General features: G+C 37.9%; 1 protein-coding gene across 1 annotated transcript; it reads right to left on the bottom strand.

Annotated features, from left to right (window-relative positions):
• Window positions 1-2,825: 2,825 nt before the first annotated feature.
• On the bottom strand, window positions 2,826-10,487 carry LOC117305785 (cyclin-dependent kinase 5 activator 1-like). Its single transcript, XM_033790661.1, has one exon. The coding sequence runs from the start codon at window positions 10,206-10,208 to the stop codon at window positions 9,162-9,164; it is 1,047 nt and encodes a 348-aa protein (XP_033646552.1). The 5' UTR covers window positions 10,209-10,487; the 3' UTR covers window positions 2,826-9,161.
• Window positions 10,488-12,859: the final 2,372 nt, after the last annotated feature.

Raw genomic sequence — 12,859 nt, 5'->3', positions numbered from 1 at the left:
TGCATATTACCAGATCTTCGATAATATTCAACAACTGTGGTCAAACATTCTACTGAAATACTTGTTTGATTTTGTTGTCACCGATATAAGGCTATGAAGGGCATCATAGTAAATAACCGGAAATGAAATACCTGCCTATGGGGTGTATAGCCTTGCCCACAATGCCCTCCGTAATTGAGATATTGGTTATATCCATGAAGCTAATCTCACTTTTCGTTTTTGAATTTTTGTGAAAACCCATGGAGATAAAAGTCGTTGGTTAATTATGCCGTAGTTAATAATATTGAAAACAGTGTTGCTGAATCTACTGATATGTTAATATTTACACCACGGGTGTTGCCACATATTATATACACACAAGAAAGAATCAAGGTTAACATTATGTAGTTTCGAAATAACACCAGTGATGTTGTGCTGGGAGAATCTGGTGTTATTTTAACACCGTATGGTTTAAATTGCGATGTTATCTATTGATATAAAAAAAATTATAAAACCAATTTGGCAGTGTAGATTTTTGAATGTTTGTTGATAAAATAACAACTTATCACAGAGTGTAAATACTAATTGTTTTGCATTGAGAAGTCCAAACATAATTTGTGAATTTTTTTTACATAAAAAAAGATAGGTCGGTGCATTATTTTATCAGGCACTCCCGGGAATCTAAAAGACTATCTCATACGTCAATACAACAACAAAGACTGGCCTTTACTTCCTGTCCTAGCCCAGGAAACATTCATTCCGGTGTTTGGATCAGATACGCTTCTGACATTTAGGCATACTGCAATTTGACTTGATTACAATACAATCACAGGGAGATGGAGGTAAGGGGCGGAGCCATGGGGTAAAACAAGGGGAGGCACAGGCCTCCACGAGCATTTCGATTAGGTTAGACTTGTGGACAAGTCGTTAAAAACACTGGACACTATCGTGCACTACACTCGCAGAAGTCTTATGATCAAATCAATGCAATTTAACCATTCTAACTTCAAGGTGAAATCATTGGAAACGTTAGTGTCAGGCGCCTACTCTTAGTTGACCTTATTTTCGATTTTCGTTCGAAGTGCCGAGATGTCTTAGCAGTGTAGCTTTACAGACACTGGACACTATATGTAAATGTCACAGACTAGTCTTCTCACTTGGTGTATCTCAACATATGCATAAAATAACAAACCTGTAAAAATTTGAGCTCAATCGGTCGTTGAAGTTGCGAGATGATAATGAAAAAAACCCCAAAAAACCTTGTCTTATACACGAAGTTTTGTGCTTTCAGATGCTTGATTTCGAGACCTCAAATTCTAAATCTGAGGTCTCATAATCAAATTCGTGGAAAATTACTTCTTACTCGAAAACTACATTACTTCAGAGGGAGCCGTTTCTCATAATGTTTTATAATATCAACCTCTCCCCATTACTCGTTACCCCCCAAAAGGTTTTATGCTAATTATTATTTTGAGTAATTACCAATAGTTTCCACTGCCTTTAAGTCTGTCGCGATGATAGCCAAGACTACTGCTCTCATGACACTGCTCTCGCTATATGGATTGGGTTTTCACTCCATAGTTGACTGCGTGGGTTTTTCCTGGCATAATTCTCTTGGGTTTTCCTCCCACATCTAAAACTGAATTTCTGTATTGTCTTCTCTCTTCTCGCTAAAAGAGCCTTTTCGCTATCACCGCGACAGAAATTTAACGACTTGTCCACAAGTCTACGATTGGGTTTGTGGGTGACACACACATTCATAATTCACAAAACCATCTGGGACTATGTTGGTTTTTATCCATCTCAACATTTCTCCACAACATTTTCTCCTCACATTTTTGTTCTCATGCCCTATCAACGATTGTCATGCTGTCTCCATCTTGGTCATGTCCCTTGTATCGATTGACAATAATGAATGCTAATAATCATTCTGCAAATAGGAACCAGACTATTTTGTTATTCCAGCCTCGGTGTGATTACATAGCCATCAATGGGGAAAAATCAAAATGGCTACACCATGACAAAGCTATATAGGGCTACATGCTTCGTGTAGAGGCAGCCTTGGTGCTGTGACTCATTGATACATAAAAAGAAGTTGAGGGTTGGGCCAAAGTCGAGAAAGAGGGAGTGAACACAAACTACCTCATTGCTATATGGGAGGGAAACATCGATTTGCTGATCATTACTGCATCATTATGGCTGATGTTCTGGATTTTTTTAAGGTAATTTATCGAAAGAAAAAAAAACGACGTCCATGGACATTAAAGTAGGTTTTCCCGGCCATTAATTTCTCTGAGGTGTTTGTTCTGTCATTATTCTCTTGCAAATCCGAAGACCCATTGAGCTCAAACTTTCACAGACTTGTTATTTCATGCATATGTTGGGATACACCAAGTAAGAATACTGCCGTTGATTTCACAAAGAGTTAGGACTCGTCTTATCTCGATTTAGGATGAGTACCTCTTCCTAACTTAGGATTAATCTTAAGGTCTGCATGCTACAGTGCAGGGTTGGGACTCGTCCTAAGTCCTAAGATTAGTCTTAAGTTAGGAAGAGTTTTGTGAAATCGACGGCAGGTCTTTGAAGATTACCAAACGTGTCCAGTGCAATATCCCCCTTTCCAAGTTTGGAATGATTCCATTCTTAAACAATATTTGTGTAGGAAAACTATTTGCACCAGGAACATATCAAAGTGAGACTTGAAGTTTGGTATCTATATGCAAACCGTGTGATGTTTTCGACATATTTAATAGCCGATTCATTCCACGGATATTCATCAAATTTCATTTTAAAAAACACAGATTTACGAAGCAGATAAAATAATAATAACTCACAGACAAATTCAGTAATTTTTCTCAACGGTACTTTTTAATGATAACCGAACGAGTCTAAAACATTGATCGCACCGCCATCTTGGCTGGCACTCCACATGGTGGGTGGGTGACTTAATTAAAAACCTCCATTAAATTAAATTACAGTCTTGCAAAAATTATGTACAACACATCACGAATAGTTTACATACTTAAAACAATAACAGTAGAATCTTTGTATATACACATTGACATTTCTGTGTTCTGGCACACATAAATATGATTTAATTTATATTTTTTTTGAATTTAAACAGATTTTCAGCCAAATAACATTAAAGTTTAAAATGCATTACTTATGCAAGTTTCCCACATGTGACCTGCGTCATCTAACACACATAAATACATTATCTAAAACAATGCCTTCGTATTTTTGTTTAAATATTTATTTATTTGTTGACCATAACAATTAAGGTCGTTATTTATTGATAGATACTTTACAACTTCTAATACTGTTGAAATTTGCATATCTATTTTTAAAGCATTTTTTTTTTTTGGGGGGGACAACAAACTTTGTTGAAATAATATTAAGGAAACAATTTCATAAAATATGGGGTAATGTAGTCAGGCTCCACTTAAAGTGCTGCAATGAAATGTTGTTATCCTACGGGGTAGACAAGGAACCAAACTTGCTGCTGATGATTAAGTCATTAAACTTTACCACGCCATTGCCAGACAATACATTCTAGTTAGTCAGAGAGCAAAATGGCGCGAACAACAACAAAAAAATGATTGAAAGGTCGTGTGGAGAGAAAAAAAAGAGTAAATAGTAGACTCACGAGATCTCATCGTCTTCACACGCGATCTGGTGAATCAGAAATGTCAACTAATCATTCAAATGTCAAATCTTGGTAAAATGAGACACATGCTTACAGCGAGTGCAGGCTTTTACTGAAACATTCTGACTTAAGGTGGTATATCCAGAGATGTGCCGTCTCATAGAGCATCATCTGGCGGTGAAGACATTAAAGCTTAATGGGAGAGTAAATGATGCTTGATGGCATGGCTTTGGAATAAGATGGTGAAACTCAACACCTTATTGGTTCTTGCCATAATCAGAATCTTTCTATAAGGCGTTGAGATGACCACTCTCAAATGCAACAAATCATACAAAATTGGACGGCATGTCAAGTGCTTTCATCTGAGAACGTTCATACATTGCAATTGGATACAATAATGTATGCAATATCGTAATGGCATATGACAAGAAGTCCCTATATATTAATGGGCATGTTTAATTTCTTGGACCATTCATCAACATCTTAATATTCACATTCCATTGTTGACGTATTGCCATCTACGTCCCTAATTACGAATTCAGAGACAAACATATTGACGTGGATTTCATGGATAATAACACTACCCAATCAATCTGAAAATTAATCTAAATCTTCAATTTGTATATTTTCCCATGTTTCTATTCTAACCGATACATCCACCAAGCTTTCAACTCCGTCTAATCATCTACGAAAGACACCGAAGGTCGTTTTACAGCATCCGTATTGTCAACAAGCCTATATGGCCAAGTAATTGACATAGCCTGGTTCGAGTCTCCTCCTGTATGTGTGGATGGAGGGAGACTAAGTTACAGGCTAGGATGAGGCAATGATGAGACGGGGGTTGGTTAGCGAGCAACTCTAGAGAGAGCGGTTTGCACACATACATGAGACTGATGTCAAAAGAGGGATGGTGACATATTATGCATCATTGCTTTCATTGTCTTGCCTTAGTCATCACCTGACGTAGAGTCGATTACATTCATTCGAATACTGATACTCGTTTTCAAATTCTCATAATGAAATGTTTTCCAAAAAGGGTATTGAATAAATGTCATTATGATTTGAGTTATACCGCCATCCCTGTATAAACTACAATGTTCGTGTTCGAATAAACGAGCTTATAATATATTCCACTTAATCGGCAATCTTTCTTATAACGATGTCAGACAATATTCTGAAATCCCTGCTGCAAAATACTGACTTTTGAAATATATTTGTCCCTGATAACTACATAGACTGAACTGCATTAGATCTCATGGCAAACACAATATATTTTCAAAATATTTGTTTTCAGAAAGACAATTCATAAAGGTTTTGTTCCATTTGCGAAAGAGTTTATAATAGGGACATTATTTTTGTTTATTTACATATCTTTAAGGATTAGTCTTACATTGGGAAAGTATACCACAATCTAGTCTGCCAGCAGCTATAATATGGTATTGCTGTGGGTGGACATTATCTACAATCACACAGTACAAAGTATAATTGAGTTATTTAATTCTACAATATATACACATTATTTATATCAAATTTGTATACTTTCTTTAACAACGAGAACAATTAACATTATTTGGCTGAAGATCATACTACGTAACAATTCTTTTAGACACTACACTTTACACAGGAAAAAGCATCACAGCTCATACAGTGTTACAACATGAAGATTTGTCTAATATTTTGCGAGCCTTATTTTGTTTGCCGTTATTTTATGTTTAAGTGCGCGAGTCATCTGACACAGTGCAGTATTAATGTATGTACATAAATAATGATCCATTGATCCATTGAGTCAACACGCAGTGCATTATGGGTAATCAGATAAAACCGTAAGACAAAGATAACAACCTAAACAGAAATTGTTTAATTAAAGCCGCACGAATTATTCTTAAGGAATTGTTAGCTGATGCTACACTGTAAAGACAGTTTAGAACTTCAACACATGTCTTTAAGCATAAGCTTCTGTACCCACTGTTTTAACATGTGTAACCTAAAACAAGTTTAGATTCTTGTGTGTGGTGAATGCCACAAACCATTATGAGCAGGTGTCAAAATGATCAGCATGTTTATCCTGAAAACTTGTTTTAAAATTGGGCACACCATTTGTGTTTATTTTAAACTCTAAACAGAGTTTTTACAGTGTACTGTTTTATGTAAGCATTTAAACTGCGATGTTCATTGCTCACACTTTTCTGATTATGGTTACTCTGTTTTGTGACAATTATAAAATTCAAATTCAAAAGAAATGAAACAACAACATGTCATCTTTGAGTCTCGTTGGTAAACATAATTAAGTACTGCACAGATATGCATGTTGGTACTCTGATGTTCCTGTTTCATGAATTGTAAGGGTTTAACCTGTGATGTTTATTGCTCACACTCACATTGTTCTTTTATGTTTACCCTGTTTTGGACACTTATTAGAAATATTCAAATTCAAACGGGATTAGACAATATGCCATCTTTAAATCTCGCGAATAGAGCTATTGTTGTGCTGCACAAATTTTCGTTTTTCTTATTTGTAATGCGAGTGGATGAACAGATATCGCAGGTGTGCGTAATAAACCAGTAAATCCACTTTCTCCGTCTGTCATAACAGGCTTGCAATTTCATAAATTTCCATCTCATGTTTTCTTAAATGCCAAAGAGAGATGAGTGTTTGTATTAGCTCTCTCTCTCCATCTTCGTCTTGGCTGCCTCAGCCGAGCAATGACGTCATACCACGGGTATTAACTCGGCACTGCTCACCTCTCGCGCCGCAACCTTAGTGGCATATGCTTGAGTCTGCGAAAAAGATTCAATTTACTACGCGGTTCACGTTTGGCTGTCAATAGTTAGAACACCATTACTTTAAATTATTCCCTTCGCAACTATATTTTCCTGGTGTCTTAGGATTTAATCAGAGAAATAATAACTACATCCTTATGTGGATATCTTCGGAAACTTGAGTTCAGAAATCGAGTTCAGGATATGAATAATTATTATAAAAATATTAGTTAGATTCATGAGGAAATATTTGTGCCTTTTTACAGGTCGCGTACATCATTGTGATACAGCAGAATTTTAATGGGTGAAGTTTCATGATGAAAAGTTTCATTTAGAGAAACGATATTTCTCATACCATAGAACAACTATCGTCAATCGCGGTTTGAACAACAACGTTTTCTGAGAAAGTAGGAAAATTAAGGTTTCATTTAATTGCTTCTTGTTTTGACATGTATTTATTCTTAGCATCGAGTTGCAGACAAAATATGTAATTACGTATCCGTGTACTCAATCCTTTTGAACAGGCTATATTGAATCCGAAAGCTACATGACAATTTGACATGTGGCTATCAATCATTCATGACATTAATATATTGTTTATTTTGAAAAGGTTGTGGTTTTAACCAGGAGAGAAAGCCTCCTTGTTTCGGTTCCATTCGGTTCAATTAAAGTACCTTTAACACAGTTTCGTTTGTTGGTTTTCTCCAAAAGGAATTCTTTTGTATCACACTTTCACTTTAAAGAAATCATCTGAATAATGCGGACGATGAAAATGGGATTAAACAGTCGTCATGTTTTATCACCTATATTCATACACCAAGATCATAATTAGAGATTCAACTTGTTAAAAGTCATCATGTGGAATATCGATCAGGTAACGGTTGTCTTATCATCTCTACCTTGTAATGTCTGACGGCTGTTGCATGTACCGGTTTAACTTCTCGGTTTAAACAAAAAACAATATTAATTTATCTAAGTAATTGCAGCCCTCGGTCTGGTGTAGAGAAAATGAGCGCCAACCTGTCCAAATCGATGCAAGCAATGGCGATGGAATTCACTTAGCAGTGAGGCATCGGGTCCATGGCATCGCTTAATAATCTACCGTCAAAACCCGTTGCCATGGTGGCCCCTCCAGGAGCGCCAAATAATGCATCACAAGTGAAATTAGCGGCGGCCTCCTCATTTAAAATGCGCACGGGAAAGAAAAACACCATTAATGTTATCAACGTTCTCTCTTTACACTGCAGCGAGGGTATAAAAATTATAGATGCTTGTTGTACGGTCGCTCAAAAATACATTAAATATTAAACAAATAAAATCTTTCATAGCGAAACCTGCGCACCAAAATTGTCTGTTATAAATTAAGAAACGCATGTTACACCCGTTCACAATACAAAATTATTTTCTTAAATATATATATCAAAATAAATATCACACACAAAATTATTTGTACAATTTGTTTAGACTGCAGAATTTATCCTTCGGTATCATTTTGTACACAGGTCCCTCTTTTGCGCATTAAGCATTATCCTGATTAGCATAATCACTCCATAATTAATTCGTCATGTCTAGAGCGAGTGCGCGCCTCGCGTGAACCAATCAGAAGCAAGGAAAGACTCTAAGTTGTCAGCCATATTGGAAATTGGTGAAGAAACAGCTGCGTGCACCTACACCGAGAATAAACCGCATTTCTTCATGAAATCTTTCCATACATTGTCGAATATTCTTCAATACATGATACATTTTTGGAATGAAATGTTAACAACAGTCATGAATTAATTTAAATGATAACAAAGTTGGACAGCAATAAAGTGTAATTAAGACGATATTTCAAGTGGAAAAGCAGCAAAATCTGGTATTACCCCTCCCCTCCAATGAAGCCAATACTGTAATAAATTACTTTTTTTCTGCAATTTTTTTTCCAGGGGAGCGATTTCCTAAAAAAGAAACTTGATCTCAGCAGAATTTCTGCTGCATGTCAAACATAAATCTACCAGTTTCGTGGCTAAAGCGTGAGAACCACTGCAACCGAAACCACAACAAAATACTCCCTCTCGGGCAAAAGGTAAAAATTGTTTTGCAATATCGTCTTATCACACTCGGAAAATATAATATGACAAATAATAAACCATCTTTTGTTATTGTGACAGTATCTTGCTTCGATCAAAGTTTGCATGAAAATAATATCTGATAAGTAATAACAGATGAAAATCTACCGTTGCAGCAATGTGAGTTGACATTGCTAGCAATTTTTCGCGTACAGCTATTTGACACATCGGCTGAGGTATACAATCCATAAATAGAATGCACGTACCCTCAGTCATAGTGTGATAAGGTAGGCTATAGTGTTGTCGTGTTGTGGTGGCGAACTCTGGTATCAGACAAGAACTCCATTGAAATAAAAACCGCTGAGTAACAGCGTGGGTTACAATTTCGGTAAAAACAAAGATTGATCAGATTTCGTGCACAAGTTGTAAGGTCACGCCAATTAAACATAAGGGCTTATTATTTGTCACTGTTAAGTACAATATTGATATTTGTTACAGCCTTTAACATACACAAGCGATAGAGATAATTTATTTTGAATAAATTATCGATGGGATTTTAGCAGTACTGTTTTAAGTTATAGTACGGAAAAGGTAAGATCAACCAAACTACATTCCTTGGTCGTTAATTTGGGTGAAAATCGCAACTTTTGTGTCTCGCCTTGTGACAATAGTTACAACATTTTACATATACATGAATACATCAATGAACCTAAAACACACATGTACCTTTAGCTTTTGCCATAGGATTTAAGTTCACCCAAGACATCGGTGAAGTAGTTTGAGTCTCTGTTTATCCTCAACATCTTGGAGCTGCAATTGTTTATGATTCTTAGACATCTGGTCCAGAAGTTGTCTTTGTCTTCCTCAACCAGAAACGGTTTGAGCGGGTAGCTGATCTCATTGCCCATGTAGCTGTAGGAGAGATATAGGCATGTTAGTACTGTAGCCTGGAGTTCTAATTCACTCTGTACGTCTTGGACCGATACGAGGTCTCGGACCAGCATGAAGACAAAGACAACATTTGCCGGGTTTAGGAAGTTGATGTCTTGCCACCCTTGGACGAGTAAAGACCGGTCGACGGCTCGTAACCAGACGATGGCATCATTAGCGTCGAAGCTGCGAAGATGCGGGCAACGCCTGCTCAGGAAATTCCCCAAGCATTTCAGGAGTTCACTTGTGGAGGATTGGACCACCTTCTTAGGGGGTACAGTGGGTGCTTTCAGCTGCCCGCTGGAGGACTTTCTGATACCGCAGAAGGTGGTGTTATTGTTCTTAACATTCTGGTTCTGATGCTGGCTATTAGAGTTGGATTGACAGTGGGAATTCAGGTTGAAACATGAGAAAGATTTCTTGATGCTGGAATCCACATCATTACCAACTGTGCCGTTAACCTCCGACCGCTGGCGCTGTAGAGTTTGGTTGGTATTATTGTTGGCAAGTTGATGATTCTTTGGTTTCAGAACATGGTTGTTGTTGGTTTTGTCCGAACCAGTGTAAAACTGGTTATTCGTGAATGACGTTGTGGAGACACCCTGGTTAGCGGTTCTCTTCTTGCTGGAGACATTGAACATCTTCCAGCCCAGCGCACTGATAAACATGGCCGAATGCTTTCGCATCGGCCTGGTGTCAGAGAGGAGGTTTTCCTTGGCGTTGTTGTTGGACGAATTCTTGCTGTTGTAGAGCATATTGAGATTGCTAACACTGAGCGATGCGGCGTCGCCATAATTACCGTTATCCTTATGCGGCCTGGGTGAGATGGATAGTACAGTCCCCATAGCGACTGGTTTATCCTCCTTACACGCAGTTCGGCTCTTGAAAAAGCAGAACTGCTTTCTGCCTAGAAGACCTATTGTTGTGGTATATATCTACCAACAGTGATACTAGATAACTCTGCTGTCGACTTCTTGCTCTGGTTCAACTAGAACTGGATGTTTTTTCAACGGCTGGTTTGGTTTAACATCGCAGTGTAGATCGATTGAGGAATGGAGGAGAGACGAGTTTCCCATTCACAGTGTACATGAGCAGGATGAAGTAATGTCGAACACCGAGCCCGTCGTCTGTGCTTATAGGCAGCCTAGCACTCCCCGCGAGGAAACCACACGTCACCGCCTCATCAACATTTTTAATACACGTTCGATGCGTATGGAGCATGCAGGGGACAGTCTGAGGCCGGTCGGCAGCTTCTTCCGCTGCACCCTGATTAAACCGACGACTGTTGTATGAATGAATCATCCAGGAAGGTTGTGTACACGATGTGTAATTAGCCAAGACAAATTGCCAATTAGTATGTAGGGCCGGAGGGTGAATGTTTCTAATGATAAATACCTGCTTTAAGAGATTGACATTATGTCATCTTTAAGGAAAACACTAGATTTGGGTAGATATGGTATCAATCACCTGTCAGATAAAGCTTTCACAATGGGCACCAAAAATAAAATCCCGTTTCAAATCGTGTGACAAACTTTTTTGTACTGGTTTTTGTGGTGTATAGGTTTCCTTTCCTTGAGAAAAATATCAGCAGCATTTAAGTATGAGTTGGGTCTTTTAAGGTTAGGTATCAGTTGCTCGTACCCTTCAAGTAAAACAGTGCAATATTTGTATAGGTTGGGCATACACCGTTCAATTGAACCGAGGAAGAAGATAGATCAATCTTAAGTGAATTAGCCTGTCTCGACTTTTGCTAACAGTCGGCCTAGACGAACAGTATGCAAATTATAAGAAAGTATAAAATAGTACAAATAAGAATACAAAAAAGTCACATAATATGTACAGGAAAAGATAGATGAAAGCCTAACAATAATAACCACACCAAGTTAATAATATACATGGATGGTGCATCGAGATGTGTTGCCTAGCAGTCTTTTCTACCCATAACTTGGTACAAAAAGAAGGATGGGATCGAGGAATGAGGCCAATAATACTGTGATACAGAAAGTTAGCAAATGAGAAATGTTACGAAGCCTGTGGGGCGAGGCGAGTGTAATTGACACAGTCTCCGTAAACTTATTAAAGTGCATGTCGTCATGGCCACAGAAAGTCCGAACATGGAGTTTATGAACGAACTCTTACCCACAGTTCTCCAAAGATCATGATAGGGATCGGGCGACACAATCCCTTTAAAGCCACTTTCGGTACAGGAAAACAAAAGTTCACAGATTTACAAATAACTAACAGGGTTTACAGAAGGTACTGGTGAAAGACTTCTTTGAAATATTATTCCATGAAATGCTTTACTTTTTGAGAAAACATTAAAACAATATCAATTCTCGATAGCGAGAATTACGAATTTGTTTTGAACACATGTCATGACACGAGGAAACGTGCGGAAACACGGTGGGTTTCCCGTTATTTTCTATCGACTCCGACGACCGATTAAGCCTAAATTTTCACAGCTTTGTTATTTTATATAGACGGTGGTACACGAGGTGTGGGCCTTGGACAATACTGTTTACCGAAAGTGTCCAATGGCTTTAAGTGTTCAATTTGAAACAATATCCTACAATGTGATAGTGTCATAATGGTCTAGTAATTTTCAGAAATACATGGACGACTAAGACTGTATGCTGATATCTTCTTAGGGAACATAGGAATGTGGTAACCCCAAAGGGCAGGGTCCAAAGAATGCTTAAAACAAAACTTGACCCCAGGTCAGGTTTTACACCTGGTTCTTGACGCATGGCATTCACAATGTCTGACATCACTTACCACAGGAGTATGTGATCCGTTTACCTGTCATTGAAAAATATCAATCACGCCACCAGAGTAGATCATATGATATTATTATACATATCTGGTAATGAAACGAAGGACATGCCACCTCATAAGTAAACCTAATCAATGTAGCGCACGAGTTTGAGGAAACGTCTGATAATAGCGCTTGTGTGAACCAGATTACATCGGCTTAATGTCCCATCCGAAGGACATCGCAATTATGGTTAAGTATCTTGTTCAAGGACACAAGTGTCATAACCGGGACTCGAACCCACACTCAGTGATTAGAAACACTATAGAGTCATGTGTTCTAAAAACCCTAACCACGAAATGCCACAAATGTGCGTCAAACGAGTGAGCAAAATACAATCTTTAGTGAGATGACCAAAGATTCTAATGCTTTTCTTGATTAATGCGATGCAACTCGTCATCGCCAACACACCATTAGACATTATTCATGTTTAAATACACTGGACACTATTGGTAATTGTCAAAGAATATTCTTCTCACTTGGTGTATCTCAAAATATGCATGAAATAGAAAACCTGTAAAAATTTGGTCGTCGAAGTTGCGAGATAATAACGAAGGAGAAAACACCCTCGTCACACGAAGTTGTGTGCGTTTAGATGGTTGATTTCGAGACCTCAAATAGACCCCGTTCCCACTGGACCCCGCACACTCGTGGAAAATTACTTCTTTATTCAAAACTTTGGCA

This window comes from Asterias rubens, unplaced genomic scaffold (assembly GCF_902459465.1).
Source record: "Asterias rubens unplaced genomic scaffold, eAstRub1.3, whole genome shotgun sequence".
Classification (NCBI taxonomy): Eukaryota; Metazoa; Echinodermata; class Asteroidea; order Forcipulatida; family Asteriidae; genus Asterias; species Asterias rubens.
The sequence above is the reverse complement of the archived record's forward strand: the minus strand, read 5'-3'. Positions and strand labels throughout refer to the sequence as shown.